A 22,596-nucleotide genomic window follows, 5' to 3' on the forward strand; every position below is an offset into this window, starting at 1 on the left:
TTTAGCATTACTGTAATTTTAAGGTCAAAACTGCAATTGTGCTAAAATGGCAGTAAATTTCATTATCTATTAGACTGTTCTAGTGAAGACTCAGGTTTGGTTATGGTGCAATTATAGAGCTATGCATTCAATTATTTTCTTACCCTTAAATAGATCCATTTGTAGAATTTCATGGCACATAAAACATTGAAAGATCGGGTGTCAATCGTTTTTAGACCCCATTAACATAGAGACAGATGTAAGGTTAAACACTCATGCACTATGATAGTACAGTACTGTGTAGTATTAACTCCCTCATTGTGACGTACTATTACAGGTTAATAGTTATATGTGTATGGACAAGGGTGTCTTATGGGTATCTCACCCGCTGATCTGCTTTCTCACCCCTTCAATACTCAACTGCCTCTTCTGTAGAATTAGGGAGGAAAGCTTAGGCAGGGGCTGAGACACAGATCAGCCGCCTTTAGCTACAATGAGGGGCAGCACTGGTCATTTATCCTTGCAGGCACTTTGGATCAAACGGTTGGGAAATATTGGGACCCGTTCCGTTTTGTAGTGCACCCATGATCTTAGGCTTATTCTGTGGTATCTACTATACCATTCCCTTACTGCTATTTCAGGCTTGCAAATCTGCATCAAAAGCAGACAATTCTGTAAAGTAGGGCTTGAGGGGCAACCAGACATTAGAACCAGTAAGAGTATAGTGTGTTTCCACAGTCGGTTTGGTTGTCCGTGTGGAAGTTCATATGTTGCTCTTGTGTATTAAATGTAGTGTTCAATATTAAATAAGTAGAGATATGATACAATCTGTTTAAAAAATATATATTTTATATTTCAAGGACCAAACATAGTCCAAGGAGTGAATGTATCGAGTGTATCAGAGACTACAGCGACTCTCCAGTGGGATTCCTCCAAGGACAGCAATACTGATAGATATACTTATACTGTGGATGTTTATAACACAACCTTCTTCAAGATTGAAAATATAAGGAGCAACTCTGAAGTCATACCAAATCTGTCGCCGGGAGTGGACTACAACTTCACAGTCTTTGCAGTTACTGAGAATGGAATTTATAGTCAATCATCTGAAGTTGTTTATACAACAACAAGTAGGTTCACAATTAAGTAGCAATGTTGTATACCTGTAAAGGATGTGTTTTGGACACTTTATGTTTTGGAAACACCAAATCTCAATAACAAACTATACATTTTTTTAGGGTATGATGTTCTTCTACAGAAGATGGGGTATGGTGTTGCAGAAGAGTAAGAAACCAGATTGTCCTTTCCAATGATCTAGGAGAAAATGAGTGGGACAATCTTGTTCTCACCCTCCTGCAACCTCATGCTCCACCTTCTGTAGAGCCCTGGGGCTACTTCGGCAGGTGCATAGGCTGATGCCAGAGCACAAATGGGTCTTCTTAAGTGTTGTTGGAAAAGGGACACTGGATCTTGTCCTTTTGTCTCAGGGGTGACTCTCCACTGGAATCTCTCCAAGGACATTAATCATGCTACATATACTTATACTGTGCATGGCCAAGGCAACAATTTCATGAATATTTCAGATCTAAAAAACAACTCTGTAATTGTACAAAAACTGTTGCCAGGAGTAGACTACACCATCACAGTCCTCTCAGTCACCAATAACAATATTGATAGTGTGTCATCTAAACCTGTTTTGACAATGTATACTTGTCCATAATTGATGTATTTTGGAGACTCTGTGATTGAAGCATTGTATTATATGCTGAAGTAATGGAGCGGTGTTAAGGATTCGCTCACATCAGCATCAGAGGTTCCTTTAGGAACCTTTGCTGCTAATTTCTGCTAGAAAACAGGAAGCCACGCCATTCTGTCCTGTAAACTCCGGCAAAAAGATGGCTTGCTTGCCGGAAATCAAATGGACCCTTCAATATAGTCAAATGGGGAGGAACGGGGCAGGAAAACGGAATCTCCTAATGCTGATGTGAATGACATAACGCATGATCAAATTTTGTGTCTTTTGTATTTGCAGATATACAGGCACCGCAGGGGAAATGTAGCAATATTATTATTATTTATCTTAAATGCTGTTAATTCCAGGACATTCTATATATGATAATAGGGGTTCAAGTACATTAAAGAATATAAAAAACAAGTACAATAAATATCAATAAAACGAGTGACAAACCGATATAGACAGAGAGAATACCCTGCCAGCAAGGGCTTACAATCTACAAGGGAAGAGGAAAACAAGAGGCATGGTTGGAACCTGCTCATTGGTAGTGTGGTGGCTGTAGGGATTATTTCAGGTTGTAGTCTTTTCCGAATAAATCAGACTTTCCCCTGTCTTAAAAACCTTCAAAAAAAGCCTGAAAAGTATTGTTTGGTGTAGTGAGCGGACAAGAGCAGAGCAAAAGAGGAGGTCTTGTAGGATTGAAGATTATGTGTGCGGAGTTAGGTCAGAGATGTACAAAGGGGAAAGGCTGTGGACTGCCTTGTATGTCATTGCTCATATTTTCAGTAGTGTATATATATATATATATATATATATATATATAATGTCTTTATTAGGTTATGCAAGTTGAGGCACAGCGCTTACCTGTCAATCTACAGACGTTCCGTTGCCATCTCTGTGCCGCTTAATCGCCAGAATGCGGCCTAGTTCACCATAGCTGCAACATCAGCAGTTGACTGTAGAATAGCAGTCCTTGTGCTGTTCGGAAATCAGCCGCTGATACCGCAGCCACAGTCCGTGCCTGCAACATACTCCAATATCCTGTCGGCTTTAGTGCCAGTCAGCCTGACAAGAACGACCAGAGAGCAGCTTTCTTAGGCGCTAAATCTGTTAAATATACATATTGCATATCTCATTTATCAATTTTGGACATATGTGAAGATCTTCAAACGAGGGTAGAGCCCTTTATTATCTACTGTGTATAAAGTGTTTTACTGAAAGGTACATTTTGAAATAAATTTGAAATTAAAAATAGTTTGCTCATTTTTTTCAGTTCCCAATGCACCAAGAGATCTTCGAGGAAATGCAGTTAGTGTCTCTGAAATAGACGTCACATGGACAGCCCCAACAGATGTTAATGAAAAGTCCTATGTCTACATGGTGACATGGGACGATAAGAAGATATCACAGACCAATACTACTACTGAAAAACATTATAACATAAGTAAACTTCTTCCAGGACACCTTTACACGATAACTGTGAAATCCGTTATCAAAAATACTTCAAGTGTTCATAATAATGAAACATACACAGTGACCAGTAAGATTTTTTTGATTGTTTATCTCCTTAAAGGAATTGTATAGTTTTTGAAAACAGTGTTTACTTTTTTTTTTCTTCTAGAAACAGTGCCACACTTTTCTGTGGGTTGTGTCTGGTATTGCAGCTCAACCCCATTCACTACAATAGTAGTACACAGTCCATGGGCTAGGGTGCCACTGTTTCTAATCCTAGAAACTTCTTTGATGACCAGGACTTCCTTATAGACACTTGAAGAATGTCTAATAATCCCTTCCTGCAACATGATGTACATTTACATGGGTGGGAAGACTAACGCAAAATGCCATATATTTACGGCACAATAATATCATGGGTCGGGAACTTAGCCCACAGCATGAGCTGCAGGTGTCAGCTGTAACATACAACAGACCTTGCAGTAGCAGCCAGGATAGGAAAAAACTCCAATTCTGGACCGTCCAACCCCTTAGATGTCACGGTCAATAGCAACCACAGCATCTGAAGGATTAGAAAGGATGACTGTTTACTCCATTGGGGCCACTGCAAAGTGATAGCAGGGTACTGATGTGATTTTATGGCAGCTGGGGACCTAATAAAGGACCCCAAGTCTGCCATTTTTATATATTTAAAGGCCTAATAAGATATGCCTTCACACTAGCGATCGCGATATCGCTGCGCTTTTTTTTAACGCAAATGTCAATAAGACTTTCTAATGAAATATTTCATTACCTCTCACATCTTCATCCGGTAATCTTCTATTCTGTACCCAGTATAAAAGTACAATGTTGCTTTTTTTGTGGTGTTTCTTCTCACCTTTGGTGTAATTTTAGTCTATGACATTTTTTTCCAACTGTAGTGTACTTTGGGTTTGTCATTTTTTTTTTTTACTTTTCAGGTGCTTTCCCATTGGCTTATCAATTAGAAATAAAAAGCGTATTAAAAATGTGTGATAAAAAAAAGCACCAACCAAAAGACACTTGTAAAAAAATGCCTAAAAATCTGGCCACTTTTTGCAAGCTCAAAAATGCCACAAAAATGTGTGTGTGACGGAAGTCTAATGTTCATCAAAGTTTGGTTCAATAGAAAGGTGGGAGATCCAGATTTTGTGTCTATAATACGGACTCTATAATGTGGCTATATTGTGGCTGCCTAAAAAAAGTTGTCAAGATGTATTCCCTTTAAGTCTGATATCTTTTATGGCAGTACACAAGCTGCTGTAAATGATGTCTCCAGTTAAAAGGGAGTTTAGAAAAAAAAAGTCCAAAAAGAGTGCCACTATTGTCCATTGGGTGTCTGGTTTGGTAGTTTAGCCTCATTGAATTGAATGTAGCTGAGTTGCAATACCAGATACAACCAAGAGGGGTGCTGTTTCTGAAAAAAAGTAGTCACTTTGGGGCAGGTTTACTTTGACCAACAGTTTATACACTGGAGTGAAGTGTGCCACATGTGTTAAGAGGCGCAAACCTCTTAATACATTTGGTGTATCTCAGAGCTGGCGTAGATTTCGACTATAATTTAAACCAGTTTCTGGTGTAAATTGTAGTAAATAAGATTGGCCATGGAAGACATACTGCCTCCCTATAAAGTCCCACATCCTTTTCACACCGCTTTTCAAAAGCGTCGAGGAAAGTTAAAACACACACATCTTAGAAATCTGAGAAAACGCAGAATTGTGAAACCAATGATTTTCAATGGTATCATTCCCATTTGCGATATTTTCTGTCCTGCAATGTTGTGAGATTTGAAGATTGCAGCATGCCCTATCATCCTGCGTTTCGCTTTTGGTCATCGCCCTTGTTTCCCTAGGGAGCCTTCGGTTTATCGCAGGACATGAACTTGCAATGTTCATGCGATGCATTTTTAACATTAGAAACTCCTATTGTCTTTCGTGCAAGAAAATCGCAAGCGGCAGCGATGCGATTCACGATTTTTCACGGAAAAAGCATCGCTGATGCTCAAAAAAATCGCATGAACAAAAATGTGATTTTGCCGCGATCACCAGTGTGAAGGAGCCCTAACTGATACAAACACCAAGTCCCAGCAACATGATGTGAGGCAAAATGCTATATGGGGAAGGGGCACATGTGCAAAATACTGATGAACAGCGACTCACACGCTTCTCCTACATGTGGAGAGGTAACTGCTCAGCATCTTTGCTCATGAACAAGATTGATGAGGTTGATTTGTGCGCATGTCTGGACATATTACTGTACTTTTTGCGCACGTAGGGCCAGTTCACAAGCGTGGAACATATGCCTTCCATGTATTAAAAGGCTCTTTAGCTTAATAAGGTCCAGATGTGTTCTTTTTATGCAGTTTTGCGCAGTGTTTTTTACGCATCCCCTTGCATATTTGTGTATCTCCCATAGAAATCTATGGGGGCCTTTGCTGTGCAAAACACAAAAGATAGAGCAGGTCCTTTTTTCTGTGCACGCAAAACCCACTTATGAGAAGAAAATCCATTGAAATCAATGGATTCTATTTTCTGTGTTTTGCACATGTATATTTTACGTGCTCAAAAATATGGGCATATACTTATACTTGCACATAAATAAGGCTCGTTTAGGTGTCAGTTGCACAGATACATGTAGTGCACTATGCAGACTTACAACCTATTAGTAATGCCCATTTCATTAGATCAGGTGGGCTGCCCTGCGGAATTGGAAGTGTACCCCAACAAAGCACTGACACCACAAGCTTCCCCAACATATCGGAGTCAGGGTGCTTTTGCAAATACATATGAGGTATAAGCTGATATGTTGGCCAAAATACGCTAGCTGGCAACCCCCGTCAAGGGTCCACCATTTATTAACTATATCTTTTTATGTGTGTTTTTTTATCTCATCATTTTATATGCAATCTCCTTTCTGTTTCAGTGCCGCTTTCTACAGAGCGCTTAGAAAATGGTACAATAAGCAACACAAGCATCACATTAGCATGGGCTGCATCTATTAATCCTGATAGTTTTGTGACAGGATATCGGGTCACCGTCTATTCAAATGGAACTAAAAAATTTCAAAGTGAAACAACCGAAACTACATTTGTTGTGAATAAGTTGGATCCCGGAAGCATTTATAGCTTCACTGTTGAAAGTTATGCACGGCATACAATTCCTGGAACTGCTAACCGTATGGCTACAGGGGATTATATTATTTCATACAGCACACCATCCTCCATTCAGGCTGAGACAGGTACAGTAGGACACCAGTGATCAATATGCTGTATTCCTAGCTGCCATGACAGACCTAGACTTAGCAGACTTGCCCAAAAGTCTCCAACAGTTTGTACGTTTCTGCGTTGTAGCATATTCTGTTCAGAAGTGCAGTTAGGCCTACTTTCAGCTGGGGCAAAGATTGAGCTTGTTGTTTCAACCTTTTATCTTAACACCTATACCTGTCAGAGGGGCCTTTTGGTGTAACCTCCAGGTAGACCATATTTACCCCTAGGCACTTGAGGTCCAGTGCTATGGGCAGCTCTTTTCAGAGGCTGGCTCTAGTTCAACTAATTCAAAGAATTTTTTTTTCTGTCTAAATCCTCCCACTCACCCTCGCTCCCCTTCACTGGACTTCCAAGCAAAAGCACAGCTGCACTCGCGGCCAACACACACCCTCTGTACCTTAGGGCTTTTTCACACGGGCGTATTTTTAATCTGTATTTGGTGAACCAAAACCAGCAGTGGGTCCAAAATACGGGTAAATTCAAATCTTTCCATTATACTTTCTCTCTGTATGTCCCACTCCTGGTTTTGTCTCAAATACTAATGAAAAATATGCCTGTGTGAAGGAGCTCTTATAGTTCCAATAGGTTCTTCTGTAAATTTCACAGTACTGCTGCAGGGACGCACGGAACACAGCGTGTGGACCCACGTTCCTCCTCACATCTTCTCCACCCGATGTTACTCTGAGGAGCAGAGAAAACAAGGAGAAGAGGTTAGGGGTGGAGAATCCTGGGCACACGCTGTCTTTGCGGCATCCCTACAGCAGCACTGTGATGTTTACAGAAGAACGGATTAGAAATCTAATGTACAGAGAGTGTCGGCTCGGCCATGAGTCCATCCCTCCCCTACTCCCATGCCACCAGTGTTTTTTTTTCTAGGAAGTTTTATGGGAAGTGGAATAAAACAAATAAACAAAAACTGTTGTCAAAAATATAAAAATTACATTAAAAGATGCCACAAAGGGCCCAGCATTACTTGGGGAAGGATGGTCAGGGGCATAGAGGGACCACTGTCAGGGAGCGATCTCTCACTGACAGCTGCAGAAAACAGCACTGTGATGGAACGCTCAAACAGAAATGACTGAAGCCATTCTCTTCTGCTGTGAAATCGACACCACTTTGGTGGGGGTTTTTTTTTCAAGGGTCCCATTCATTTTTGTTTTATTTGAAGTACAGAATAGTGCAGTTGACTGCATACTATAGATTCTATACTCCTAATAAAACAGACAAAATGAAGTGGTGTCCGTTTCACAGTCCAAGTGAAGGACTCTGTTCGTTTCCATTCAGGTGGTTCCATTTACAGTGCTGTTTTCTCCAGTTGAGTGGGCAGAGTGTCACGGGCTCAGAGGGACCACTATTACTTGAAGAAGGGGGTGGGAGCATAAAGGGACCACTGTTACTTGGCAAGGGGTCAGGGGCTTATAGGGACCACTGTTAGCCTCTGTTCACATAGATTTAGGGTTTTCCATCTTTCTGTTCTGTTTTTGAAGCAGAGAAATGGAAATACAACAAAAATAAATATTTCCATTTCCCCCCCATTGATTTCAGAGGGTTTTCAAAAGAATGGAAAAGCCTCCATTTATTTCTGTTCCATTATGCTTCCATTTTTTCAATGGAACAAAAAGCGCTGTATTATTTAGTCACTGTATAGTGATTTTAACCATTTCTAGAATGGCGGTATTATTTATGTTCAAAAGGCTTTTATTAAATTTTCGTGTGAAAATTACATTCAAAATTCAGATATAGAATATTATTGAACTGTTTACAATAACGGAAGGACATTTTCCACAAACTAATATAACATTACTAGCTTCTTCTTCTATCACAACGAATGTTTCACTTTCTTGCGTATGTATAGAAAGAAGAATAAACATTTCAACACTATTCTGTGTCCTGCCCAACTAATCCCCCCGTTTGGCGGTATTATTTAATCACAATATGGCAGCATCAGCAGTCAGGGTATGGTGGTGTTATCTAGTCCCAACCTTTAATTGGGGGGTACTCAGGCTTAGTGTCTACGGCAGCATGAGCTGCAAATATGGTCTTGCCTCCAGGCACCGAGCACCCAAAGCCCATGCACTCACCATTCCCCACCCAGCTATGTCCTTGTATGTACTTCAAATAGTCCCAGTGTTTCTTCTTCTTTCATGCTGACAATATTAGCTCTGCTACATCTGTACATTGTTTGTTATATGAAATAGATATGTAGCCTTCATCAAAATATGAGAGGTCACGTGCAATTTCAGAGTTATCTTCCCATAAATGACTATACTCTCCCCACCTATAACCTCTGTTCTTTACTCCATAATGCTATCATGTTTTCATGTGAAATATATAATCTGCTTATATGGTATGAGGAATATAGAAGAGGTACGAAGACCTCAGTCCTTTACTAACTGCACTTTTCCCTTTTTTCAGTCCCTGACCCTGTCCAGAACCTTAGATGTTCTAAAGTGGATGCATACCAGATAAAACTTGATTTTCAGTGCCCTGCTGGGAATTATTCTAAATTTGAGGTGTTGGTGGATAATATTAATGACAACAAAGTTGGAAGTTCAGACTGCGAAAAGAGCGTCATAATATCCCAACTTCAACCTACAGTCCGTTACAGCATTACAGTGAAGACCATAGCTACTGACAAGTATATTTTCACAGACCCAATAAACTGTGAAACTGACAGCACAGGTAAGTCATGAGCTGCCACAGACATCATTGTCATGAAGGCTGTATGATGTTGGCACTATATATATATATATATTACTATTATTACTATTGTTATGGATGGCCTATTACTGAACAAGTCTTTCTTTGTCGGCAGGAGTCATTGTTGGATCAATATTTGGCGTCTTACTATTCCTTCTCCTTATGGCACTTATAGCTTTTTTTGTTCTGAGGAGGAGAAGGTGAGATACTGTTTTACATCTTAGCTTAAATGACCTTTTATATAAATTAAGATTTTATTTAACACTTATTTTTAAACACTTTTGTTGATTTTTTTTATTTATGACAATCTTACAGTATGTCAGAAAAATGCTGCAGTTTTCACACCGACCACTGAGCCTAAGGCTGGGTTCACACAGGGCGGATTTGCCGCGGAAATTCGCCACGGCAAGTCCGCCCGCGGCTGCTAATCTCGGCATTAGCCAGCCATGTGGACGAGATTTCTCTGAAATCTCGTCCACACGGGACGGCCAATCCGCTGCGCTAAGTCCGGCTGAAACCGCGCGCAGCCGCGGTTTCAGAATATGCAGCATGTCTATTTATTGTTTATTTCCGCCTCTATGGGAGTGCCGGCCGCAGTGGAAGAGCGAGCGGCCAGGCCGCTTCAAAACCGCCGCGGGTTTTTCTGCGGCGGTTCTCCCGGCGGACATCTCGCGGTTTCGGCTGCGGCCAAACCGCGGGATTTCCGGCGGGAATATGCCCCGTGTGAACCCAGGCTAAGAAGAGTCTGATACATCCTGTTCTGTAAAAAAAACTTTGCAGCAGTCATTTCATTATCATCACAGGCAGTATTACACTGAAAGGTCCCATCTATACGCAGATAACACAAAACCCACCATTCACAATCCATGATGGTCATCGCTCATCTACTACCCTCCCTGCACAATGTCCTCTGCTTAGGTCACAGAGCATGTATTAAACAGCCTCCAATAGAAGTCAACGGGTCAGATCTTATCCATTGTGTGTATGGCCAATAGGACTGCTGTAAAGCATAACTCTAAGGCTTCTCTCATACACAGCATTGGCAAAACGTTTGCCATGATTTTACCGCCGTTTTCGAACGCAAGTTCCTGTTTTCGACAGCTGTTAACGCTCCCCATGTGATGGATGATGAGGTGCTTTAAAAAGCGAGAAAACACGGCACAATAGAGCAGACAGCGCTCGAAAATCGTGGCATTAGAAAAAATCTACAATCAGAAAAGAAAAACAGTTTAAGGGCTCTGTCAGATGAACAATATTTTAGCGCATAGATAACAGTGCTAAAAAAATAAATTGCGCGTTGCGTGTAGAAAAATTTGCACTCGGATGTCCTATCTTTTGCAGGTGGCAATTTTTTAGAGCCTCTAAAAAACGTACATGTGACTATCTTTTGCAGGTACATGTGAACACTTTCATTGGAATGCATTGGATCTAATAGAGCCGCTTTTTAAGCACGCCTATTCATGCGCTTGTCTGACCGAGTCCTCAAAAACGAAATATGTGTCACTATCAAGCTTTAATTTCTGAAAAAAAATATAGGTGATACATTCCTTTGAAGTCATTATTTTCATGGGAGATTTTGATAGTGGGAGATAATTGCCCAGAGGCATGATTGTCATTTTCGACTGTTGCTGTTAATGTGTTAGGCTCAGATCTGTGTCGGAGGCTTTGTTGGGAGCCGCCAGCGCGGAGATGGCACAAAATCCATGCTGTGCTATTTTGAATGGGAAAATACTGATCAGCATGATAGAAGCCCACAGACTTCATTATGGTCAGTTGGGTCTGTTGGGCACAGTTAATTTCCATCGGAGAGAGAGTGCCCTGTTGAGGGTGCTGTAGACCAGTAGGTGTGAGTGGGACTCCCTGAGCTGTGAAAGGCTCTGCAAGTGGAGAGAAGTCTCCCTGGGAGTGAGTGTGGGGAGATAAACTGGGGTAATTGGTTGAATACTGTATGTACAAGGAAGCCTATGGATATACAGTATTTATGCACTGAATGACTTATTAAAGAACTAGTAATTGTCACTAGTTGCTACAGGACTAAAAGGGGGAAGTACCACCATCAAGGCCGTACATGTCAAAGCCTTGCTCAAGTTGTGTTTTTCAGTGAGAACCAATATGCTTGTGTACCTCACCATAGCTGTAACTATTATGCACCTGTGCCTCTTTGGAGGATAAGTAAAATCAAGTTCACATTTACTATGGCCACGGTGACATTCCTTCTGGGCCATTTGCATCATGAGAACTATATCTGGCAGTCCACTAGGCTGGCGTCTTGCACCCTTGCTGCATCTGCATATTATTTTTGTAATGCAGTTTGGCTAGTTTGGGAAAGTGGAGCTGGCCCCATCCTGGGGTTGTGGTAATGTTTCATAGTTCGGAGGTAGTGTAAAACTAAGCTGAAAAAAAACTGAATTTTTCTGATTTGCTTATTCTAAAATCAAATCTTTTGATACATCCAATACAAGTCAAGTGATGGGTGATTTGATACAAAAATAAGGTATAGGACATTATTGTAAAGTACTGGAAATCTTTTGTAAGCGATCTTGCTTGAGTCATGGCTGTGAAGCAGTTTTTCTCAGCTTTTGAACCTATTTTATATAGGAACAACTCTCCCGACATTCTTTATCAGTAGGAGAAGCGGATATTTGTGTGTTTTTCCGCGCGAAAAAAGGAAAAAGCACTGCGTGCGGAAAAAAATACGCATGACCGTGTCCATTGCCACCCATATGTTCTATCTTTTGTAGGTGCAATTTTTTTCCGTAAACGCAGCGCGTTTTCTTTTCCGCGTGGAAAAACGCGTGAATATCCGCTCATCTGACTGAGCCCTAAACTGGTAATACTAGGGCATATTTTCTTAGAACATAGCTTATCTGATATGCTTGGTTTAATAAATACTTGCATTTCCCATGAAATAGCATTTTTAAACAGCTTTTATTTGAACTTTGCATTGTTTTGTTCCTCGGTCATTCCTCCTACAAATGTATAATGAAATTAAAAGCTGAGCATTCCCATTCCCATTGTAAATAAGGTCTGTCTGTACGCAGTGCCATGCATAGGCAATAAATAATGTTACATAGGTATGAGAGTACAAAACATGCTTGCTTTCTAACAGAAGCAGTGCCATTCTTGTCTATGGGCTGTACAATCTTTTTAAAGAGCCCCTTTCAATCCTGCTATAAAACCAGCTGTATATGTATTTAGAGGGGGTCATGAGTTCAGTGGCTTTGGATGAGTCTATTTGTGAAGTGCTTTTGCTTGTATGAGAATATTTGGTGAATAAGCAATGTTTACTAACTAAAAAAAAAGTAAAGTTTCAGTGGAGCTGTGATTACATTGGAGGTGTTATTTTTTTGTAGAGCCTTACATATTTGCTATTCATTTTTTAGGTTAAAAATTATATGCTTTAATTTAAAAAAATCTATAGAGATGAAATTCTAACACTTTCTGTCTTTTCTTAGGTTAAAGAATGGCAGTGAAAACATACCTACTACATTCAAACCAAGAAGGTAACCAGAGGCTGACAATTTGCATTGCTCTTTTGTGTGTCTTTAAACATAGGGGCATACGCTGGGATGAGGGGGCTTCTTCTTTGAGTTTAGAAGGAGGACAGTTTGGTGTTTCTATTCTCCAGGCCTCTTTCCATGAAATTTCTTGCTGCTGTTGCAGTTCCTAAGGCAAGAGGGAGCACCATGTCAATTTTCCTCTGTCAAACTTTCTCTAATGAAATTAAGAACTGTCCAAACTACCCCACTTTCTACCATTTACCTTTTTTATGCAAGTTAAAGGGATATTCCTATCTTAGCAAATTATCCCCTAACCATAGAACCCGTACCAATCCCAAGATTTCATCCCCATTGCATCCTAACGTTCAGGAAGTAGAGACATGTGTGCACACCTCCGCTCCATTAACTTCATTAGAAGTGCCGGAAATAGCTGAGCCCTTGAACTTGGCTATCTCCGTCACTGCCATTGAAGGGAATTGAGTGAAGGCATGCACATGGGGTCTCTATTGCCAGAACTAAGTACTAAGAATAAAAATCCTGGAAGAGGTCAGAACCCCACAGATTAGCAAATCATCGCCTCTCCTATGGATTAGGGATAAATGTGGAAATGGGAATACCCCTTTAAGGAGTAATGAAGACGATTTTTCATGCACTCCTCTAAGGATGTAGAAAAGAAGCCCCTTGATTAATATCTAAAAAGATGAATGATGATTGTATGACTATATTTAAGTGTAATCTTTATAGCATAGCTCCTTTACTGCGCTGCTGATTAAATAGAAAACACAATGGGATCTGCAGAACTATCAAGCATCCTGATCACCTCCTCATTTTGTTTTGGGTTGTGTCTAGATTTCCCCCTATTCCAAAAGACAAGTTCAAACAGCACTATGAAAACAATCATGCGGACAGCGACTTTGGATTCGCAGAAGAGTATCAGGTACGGTTCATTTACATTTGTAATCTCTCTCCTGCCTTGTTTGATAGCATAATTAGGAGTTATCTTTAAACCCCATAAGGACACAGTTTTCATGACGCAGTGTTTTATTTCCCCCTTTTTAATGCTTGCACATCCGGCCAGAGCTGTGTGACATCTATAAAGAGTTGTGCGTCTCTTAGTAATTTTTTCACATCTTATTCCAGCAGGCTTTGCTATAAGAGTGGCATATAAAACATTGCACTTAGTAAATATGCCCCTGTATGGGAGATTTAAAGCTCTGCATTCCCTAAATGAAACCCTCTCTAAGTGTTCAGTGACAAGGGGACTCCCCGTGGGGATAAAGGAATCCCCTGCCAAGGCTGTCACAACTGTGACAGATGTTGCAAAGTTCCACGATGCCATCTCATTGCTTTCAATGGGGCCGGCTCTACTGCCGCCGGCCCCATTGGAAGCAGTGGGATTCAGGCAACCGCCGCTGTGATTTTCAGGGAAGGGCTTGAAATATAAGCCCTTCCCTGAAAATCATCCCTAGCTGCTGTAAACAATTAAAAAAATATATACATCACCTCTCCGCCACTGTGCAGCTCTGGCGCGTCTTCTCGCTGGCATCCCCGGCACTCTTCTGAACTCTTCTGATTTAAAAATCCCCATCTCCTGAAAGGACTGTGTCTGATTGGATGAGCGCTCAGCCAATCACAGACAGTGCTCAGCTATTCATTGAATGACAGCTGAGCACTGCCTGTGATTGGTCACAGCGCTCAGCCAATCAGAGACAGCGCTCAGCCATTCATTGAATTCAATAAATCAGACACAGCTGTTTCAGGAGGTGGGGATTTTTTAATCCCTGGCAGGATTTAAGCAGTGGGCACGGAGCTTCAGTCACGCACATTTTTAACATGCGTGGAGTGCATTTTTTTTGCGCACATAGTTGCGCAAAAAAAACCCCACTCAGCTGAGTGAGCCCTAAAGATATAAATAGAAATTAATTAGTACAGTATTTTGGACCTGAAATTGACGATAAATCAAACAAATTTCATCAATGTAAATGCCATTATCAGATTTGATAACTTATGTGTCACTGAATGCGTTTTGTATTAAACATGCCCTACTGCAATACATAGTACTGTGCATGCTGAGCCCTAAGAGGTGACTCATTTTTGTTCCTTCCTCCCACATTAATTTGTTTCCATATGATATTGCATATCTGCATGCAACTTTCTATGGGTATCATCACAAAGACATATAGTAATGTGATAGAAAATCCCTTGCACAACCCTTCACCACATTCCCCTGCAGGTATTGACATCAAGATGTATCCTAAGGAGATCAGATATTTCATCTTTAGGGAATTATCTTTTCTTTCACAGTAATGACATATTTTAACCTGCTTATTGTTTCTGTTCTTCTGAAAGAACTATGAATGAGTAGCAGTCTGTATCAAGAGTGGTCATATCATACAGTACATATAGCCTATGTGGTTACACAAATGGTACTGTAGATCAGAAAGCCAGCCTACCCTAAAGAGTAAATTACAGCATGTAACACTGTCTACTAGATTTCATATAAAGAACTGTGTTAATGATTCTTATGGTTTGCTTGAATGCTTGAGAAGATCTCCATGAAGTGCTAATTGGCAGCTGGGCAACCTGGGTCTTCTGATGTCTTCGTTCACCACTGTTCTGTAGCCACTATTATTGAAGAGCACGTCATTTAATGTTTTATAGTCTGACTTCTTATTTCTATACCACTAGGAACTGAGCTTGGTTGGAACCTCACAGTCAAAAAGAATAGCTGAGTTCCCAGAAAACAGACCAAAGAACCGTTTTACCAATGTGCTACCATGTAAGTAGATGTAAAGTGACTACTTAGTATAGAACTAAGAAACATAGAAGGATTGACAACAGAAAAAGAGCACATGATCTATTTAGTCTGCCCTTGTATTATTTCTCCCTTCAGGTAGATATTTTCTTATCCCGACATGCTTACATTCCAAATTTCCAAAAACATCTGCTGGAAATTGGTTCAAAGCATCTACTACTCTTTCAGTAAAATAACATTTTCTGACATTGCTTGTGATCTTTCATGTCCAATTTTGCCCTCTTGTGCTTCTGTTTAGTTTGTTATTAAGAACATTTCCCTTGTACCTTGAAATTAATGTACAGGTTGGTCTTCAACATATAAATGGTATTTAAAGTGACCCTCCAGTCTTGGACAAGCAAGGATAGCCACAGCGCTTCTCTGACTACCTGATGCACATAATACTATATGTTGCTCTTACTGGCCAGTGCTGCTCACATGGGCAGCATTGGCCAATCAGAGCAACATGTAGTGTCTTAGGGCTTCTTCAGACAGGCAGATGTGCTAATATGCTCCCTGCTGTATTAACCCCTTAATGACATGGCCTATTTTGGCGTTGAGGACCAAATGATTTTTGGTATTTTTTTATCCCCATTTTTCAACAGCCATAACTTTTTTATTTTTCCGTCGACGCGGCCGCATAAGGGCTTGTTTTTTGCGTGGTGAACTGTAGTTTTTATTGGTACTATTTTTGGGTGCATAGACTACATTGTAAAACTTTTATTACTTTTTTTATGATAACAGGGAGTTATTTTTAGAGCGTTAAATATGCAGCATAAATGACACACTACATTTTTTTCTGCGGCATGGTACGGTTACAACGATACCAAAATTGTAATTTTTTTTTTAGGTTTTTCCACAATAAAAGCCCTTTTTTTGGAAATTATTATTTTTTTCTAAACTCACTGCATTCAAAGTCCTGTAACTTTTTTATTTTTCCATGGAAAACGCTCTGTGAGGGCTTATTTTTTTGCGAAATGAGCTGTTTTTTTTTTTTTATCTCACGATGTTATCACGAGAGCCGGTTAACGGCGGGTGGGCGCAACTCTGATGCCCCCCGCCATCGCAGCGGGACACCGGCTATCACTGAGAGCCAGCTCCTGCTGCGGGATAGCGCGAGATCTGCTATGATCTCGCGCTATCCCTATGATGTAAGGGTACATCATTTTGCGGGAAGTACCCCGCTCCGATGACATCATGGGGCGGGAAGGGGTTAACGCATGAACCTGTCAAAGGTATTTTTTTTAAGAGTGCACACCTGTGTGCTATTGCATGAGCAGAAAAAAAGGAGGAAGGGCAAGACCTATCCTTTCTCACGTGTAGTAATATTGCGCGAGAATCACTTTAGTGAAAATGAAACCATTGAACTCAATGGTATAGTCTTGTCACGTTTTGCGGGTGTGGTTTGCACGCCGGCAAAAAGATACGAAATCACAGTTTTGTGTTTAAGCCCTTAGACTAATGATGCATATTGATGTACAGCATGCATCAGGTAGTCAGAGAGGCCCTGCGGCTATCCTTGTTTGTCCAAGACCGGTAGGCTGCTTTCAACTACAGACATGTTCTAAGCCATTTATTTATATACATTTTACATTTGGTTCTCAAGAACTGACTTCGGGACTATCGCTGCAGAATGTTTTATGTTTTGGCTGGTTGTAGGGGATTTAATTAGATTTTCTTGTCCAAGGTCCTGCATTATGCCCATTAAGATGTAAAAACAAAAACCATCTTGTTCTCTCTTCCCAAATGGGGTTCTAGAAATCAGGGGCTTAAAGGGGTTGTCCCGCAGCAGCAAGTGGGTCTATACACTTCTGTATGGCCATATTAATGCACTTTGTAATGTACATTGTGCATTAATTATGAGCCATACAGAAGTTATAAGAAGTTTTTCACTTACCTGCTCCGTTGCTAGCGTCCTCGTTTCCATGGAGCCGACTAATTTTCGCCGTCTAATGGCCAAATTAGCCGCGCTTGCGCAGTCCGGGTCTTCTTCTTTTCTGAATGGGGCTCCATGTAGCTCCGTGTAGCTCCGCCCCGTCACGTGCCGATTCCAGCCAATCAGGAGGCTGGAATTGGCAATGGACCGCACAGAAGCCCTGCGGTCCACCGAGTGAGAAGATCCCCGCGGCCATCTTCATTAGGTAAGTAAGAAGTCACCGGAGCGCGGGGAAAAAAAAAAACCCGTTTCGGCGCGGGACAACCCCTTTAAGGTACACATTTTAATGGGGTATTCCCATCTCAGCCAAACATGGCTGTGGTGGGAATACTGCTGATTATGAGATGGCCAGGAGGAGCAGAAACAGCCAAGCGCAGCTAATCTACTCTATTTTCAGAATGGAAGTTATGGAAACGGCATAGCACAGCGAACTATGCTATTTATGTAACTTCCATTACATTCTACAGGCAGTTATGGAAACAGAGCAGCATGCTTGGCTGTTTCCATATTTTATGACCACCCCCAACTACCGGATACAGTAGTAGGGGCCACAACCCAAGATAGGTATGTGTCCTAGAGGTCGGACCTGCATCGATCCAAATTTTATGGCATATCCTGTGAATATGTCATGGAGGTCGAGATGGGAATAACCCTTTAAGTGAAAGTATAGCAAACATCTAGATGAATAAGTATCTTTATGTAACAGGAGGGGCCAAGCACTACTGTATGTACATGATAGATTCAGGTAGAAGCATTGTGTACTTCAATCTTCATTTATAATTGTGTCATTTGTGTCTTATTTCAAGATGATCATTCAAGAGTTAAACTCTCTGTTATGAATGGGATATCCACTTCTGATTACATGAATGCCAACTATATGCCAGTGAGTACCAGCTTATGATATGTTCTGCTGTTTCCGTTGCTTCCTTCTAACTATACATGAAATCCGATAAGATAATACATTCACTTGTGGATATTGTTTAGCAAATATTTTTTTTTTTATCTGTAGGGTTATAATTCTAACAAAGAATTTATAGCCAGCCAAGGTCCTTTACCAAATACTACTACTGATTTCTGGAGAATGGTATGGGAGCATCAAGTCAACACAGTCCTGATGTTGACCAACTGTATGGAGAATGGACGGGTAGGTTATTGTTCTCTAAACAAGAAATATTCAAATATCACTGCCCCTTATTCCTTTGTTATCTAGGACCATCCAATCGATATATATATACATATATATATATATATATATATATATATATATATATCATTGATAATACTGCTGTTCTACTTTGTGCTGAAATGGCCATCAAATGACTTTACCTTGAGGCAACTTCTGCACCGTCAATAGATTGGCCCCTGAAATACTTGTCCTTTTCGCATCAAAGGACAGTAAAATGCAACATTAACTTAACATACTGTACTGTACAAAGTCTACGACTTACGGCTGGGCATGCTGGGAATTATAGTTATGCAAGAGATGGAAAGCCACAGTTTGCAGATCCCAATTGTAGTGAGTGGACTCTGCAAATCTGAACTAGCCCTAATGGCTGTAATTTATGTTGCTTCCTTGTACATAGCAGAACAGACACAGAGATCGGTACGTAAGAAGTGTACATGCGGTGCATGCTGCTATGCTATTTGCGTAAAATGACTGTTCCCATTCGCTTTGAATTGTCGGCTATGATACACGACTAATGAAGCTGCCGTACCCTTTTGCCGTAGTCCACTAACGCAACATGCAATAGCAATGCAATCACACACAGTATGTATTAGTTTGGTTTGTAAAAAAATATATAATTGTTTCTCTTTCATTTCTTCTTTTCTAGGTAAAATGTGAACATTACTGGCCACTGGATTATACCCCATGTACTTATGGAGATATAACAGTTACTGTTACATCAGAAACCATCTTGTCTGAATGGACAATACGAGACTTCTCTGTCAAGCATGTATGTGACATGTTTATTGTCTAATACATTCACTCGAAGGTTACATTTCTAGAATGGCATTGTTCTATTTGTTCACCTTTAGACACCATTGTAAAGGTTAAAGATCACACACAAGTCCATGAAGTTCAACCTATTATCACTACAGTGCTGGTCTGGAGGAGGGCAAATGTAAAAAACAAGGCAAAAGTTGGTCATTGACTTGGGAAAAATTCCTACTGATTCCAAATTTGGCAGTCAGAATAAAATCCCTAAATTAACACCCCATCTTGAGAAATGTAATGCTCATTCAACTAATTCACTCTCTGTGGCCCCATCATTAATAATGTGTCTCTTGTTGCCCTGTTATTAATAATGCTGCCTTTTGTTCACCTTGTCAGTAATAATGATCTCTCTTATTTCCCCATCATTAATAATGCTCCTCGTTGCCCATCAGTAATAATGCTGCCTCTCATAGCCCTTCATCTGTAAAAACACTCCCCCTTGTTGACCCCATTAGCAATAGTGCTCCCCCTGTCCCGCTTAGGCTGCTTTCACATGGCTGAGAAAATTGCACAAGATCCCCCCTTTTAAATGGGGTCATACACATGAGCACCTTTTTCCACATCCTTGGCCACTGTAGTTGTGGGTGGCCCCAGGTTGTGACTGGCCCACTGGGATATTTACTGGTGGACTTAACGGTCAGTCTACCCCTGGTGTTGCGGTACTTTGGCTAGCTTTTATGGCACATCATGATGCCGCGGCACCCTGATTGGGAATCATTGGCTTAGACATTACAGAATGGTGTATGTGTGATTGTTCTCAGTGAGAGAAACCAAGAGATAAGACATATCATAAAATTGTCAAAATTGTCCTGAGCTCAGTGGATTGATTTTATCTTAAGGAGAATGGTGTATAAGATGAGGGAATGTTTCACATGGAGAACTTCTTAATCATATGCTGTGGAAAAGCATACATTTTATAAATACATGTGCTGCATATTATTCTAAACTGGAGCTCTAAAGTGTCAGATGTTAAAAAGGAGCAAAGACGAATTTCTGCATCTAAAGTGATTCTTGTCAGTAAGTCTTTGTGAGTATTGATACATTTTTTATTCCAGGCTAATCAACCAGGCATAAAATATGTGCGCCACTTTCATTTTACTGCATGGCCTGACCATGGGGTGCCGGATTCCACTTCATCTATCTTAAAGTTCCGTAATCTTGTACGAGAGCACATGGACCAGCGAAAGAGTAATGGGCCGACAGTTGTACATTGCAGGTGGGCTGGAAGAATAATATATGCTGTTTGAAAAATAAATTTAGTCAATACCAAATCAGTCTTGAAGAAGGAGCTTCGATTAACATTTTTTCGCCAAAACTGCACCACTCTTGCCTGTGTGTTGTGTCTGGTATTGCAGCTGGGGTCAATTCATTTGATAAGGGCTGAACTGCAATACCTGACAGAACCCGTAGACAAAAGTGGCACTGTTCCTGGATGAAAAGCAGACCATTTGTTTCTAATCTCATGATGGTACTTAAGGAGACACCTATGTCACTCCAAAGAACATAAACATTAGTGCAGAGCTTCATGATAAGTACATAATATAATAACTGTATACACAGCTGTCTTACTATAGATTTTTTAATGTATGTTAATAAATCATACTCAGTGTGAAGTCCCTGCATGCAATGACACTAGATGTTAGGTAGTGGGCAGCCCGTAGCGGAATCTGACACTGCCCGCGGCCGAGGACCCTGCATACCTGGGCAGGCGTCCGCGCGGATTTCTGTACTTCTGAGTTTTCTGTACTGTGGATGGTTTGCATGGCTTGCCGTTGGACGTGTGCAGTACAGTTTTTTTTTTCCATTTCCTGCTTTCTTCCGGAATTGCGGATGGGCCGCGGATTGGACGGCTTCCATTGACTTCAATAGAAGCTGTCCGTGTGGGATCTGTACTGAAATGGAGCATGCTGTGATTTTTTTTTCTGGACCAAAGGGTCCGCAAATCAAATCTGCATGCTTTATTTCATTTGTGGACTCCTAGTTTCCCTATGGGCAGCTTGCTTTGCAGATCTCCCACGCCGATTCTGCAAATCAAATCCGCCCGTGGACATTGGGTCACCTGATTATTTCAGTAAGTACCAGTCATGAATGTTGGCTCTACATACATTTCATTTGCTCTTTTTGGTGAATTTCTGGTTAGCATTATCTTGAATTAATATTGTTTGCCTTCATACTTTGTAATATTTCCACTCACTTTAGTCGTACATTTATCTGAACCTGTTTATATATCTTCTACAGTGCGGGAGTGGGCCGAACTGGAACGCTTATTGCTTTGGATTACCTAATCCAGCAGGTAGAGAAGGAGCAACGCATAGGAATTCATGGCTTTGTAGAGAAGATGAGAATAAATCGTAACTTAATGGTACAGACAGAGGTAAGCATGACTGATACCCATTATGTCGTTCTTTCCTCTCAGTAGAACATTTCCAGCACTGAAGAACACATTTTAAATCTTGTAAAATCTGGTTTGTGCATAATAAATATTTAGGGGGGACCATGAGTTGGGACTTTTTCTTGAACCTTAGGTTCTTGAATCTATAGCTTTTTAGTGAAATAATTAAAGCTATCCTACTCAAGTTAAGCTTTGTTGCATCTGTATGTGTGTGTATGGCTGGATATTTGATCATACGTACAGGCACACTAAGATTGGGCCACTTGATTAGAGTACTGCGCATCATGGCAGTAGTTAGAATGAACGGGAAAAGGTAGTACTCAAGATGCACCACCCTGGGGACAAGCAACACATGGAATAGGGCTGCACCACCCTAGATAGGTTACAGTGAGCTACGAGAAGCGTTCTGAGATTGTAGGACATTTGGGTATGCTATACTGCCCTAAGAAGCAGCCCTGGAAAGTGGAACTGATGAAATGCTAATTTGTTTGAAAAGAGAGAGTGCCGTGACACATACCTGGAAAGGATCCTGAGAGTGGTTAGAGACCATTGTCCAGAGAGTCCTTGGGTGCTCTACAAAAAAGACACCCTATAAGTGTGACCTGAGCCGTGCAGACGAGCCAATATCCTGCCCTGAGATCTCCTGTGGGGCTATTAGTAAAGTTTTTGCTCTGTAAAGACATGTAACAACTAAGGCTGTTGCCCTCATTGAGAGACTGTAACTGCCAAAGTAAGTAAAACCCCCTTTTGGTTAACCCTACTTTGCCTATGTCATTGTAAGTGTCATCCTTGAGTGGAGTCCTGTTTGCAGACTCTGGCTTAAAACCTA

The 22,596-nt window shown here is 40.8% G+C and overlaps 1 protein-coding gene across 2 annotated transcripts in view; it reads left to right on the forward strand.

Moving 5' to 3' along the window:
• Positions 1 to 22,596, forward strand: part of PTPRH (protein tyrosine phosphatase receptor type H) — a 132,800-nt gene that overhangs the window by 104,141 nt on the left and 6,063 nt on the right. For both annotated transcript variants that reach the window (XM_066607753.1, XM_066607754.1), the window contains 13 exons: positions 840 to 1,109; positions 2,988 to 3,254; positions 6,107 to 6,421; positions 8,865 to 9,131; positions 9,265 to 9,349; positions 12,605 to 12,652; positions 13,499 to 13,586; positions 15,338 to 15,428; positions 18,186 to 18,262; positions 18,389 to 18,523; positions 19,212 to 19,334; positions 20,431 to 20,591; positions 21,614 to 21,749. In XM_066607753.1, coding sequence (XP_066463850.1) covers positions 840 to 1,109; positions 2,988 to 3,254; positions 6,107 to 6,421; positions 8,865 to 9,131; positions 9,265 to 9,349; positions 12,605 to 12,652; positions 13,499 to 13,586; positions 15,338 to 15,428; positions 18,186 to 18,262; positions 18,389 to 18,523; positions 19,212 to 19,334; positions 20,431 to 20,591; positions 21,614 to 21,749 — 2,063 coding nt within the window. The remainder of the gene's footprint in view (positions 1 to 839; positions 1,110 to 2,987; positions 3,255 to 6,106; positions 6,422 to 8,864; positions 9,132 to 9,264; positions 9,350 to 12,604; positions 12,653 to 13,498; positions 13,587 to 15,337; positions 15,429 to 18,185; positions 18,263 to 18,388; positions 18,524 to 19,211; positions 19,335 to 20,430; positions 20,592 to 21,613; positions 21,750 to 22,596) is intronic.

Source organism: Eleutherodactylus coqui, chromosome 6, assembly GCF_035609145.1.
Source record: "Eleutherodactylus coqui strain aEleCoq1 chromosome 6, aEleCoq1.hap1, whole genome shotgun sequence".
Taxonomy (NCBI): Eukaryota; Metazoa; Chordata; class Amphibia; order Anura; family Eleutherodactylidae; genus Eleutherodactylus; species Eleutherodactylus coqui.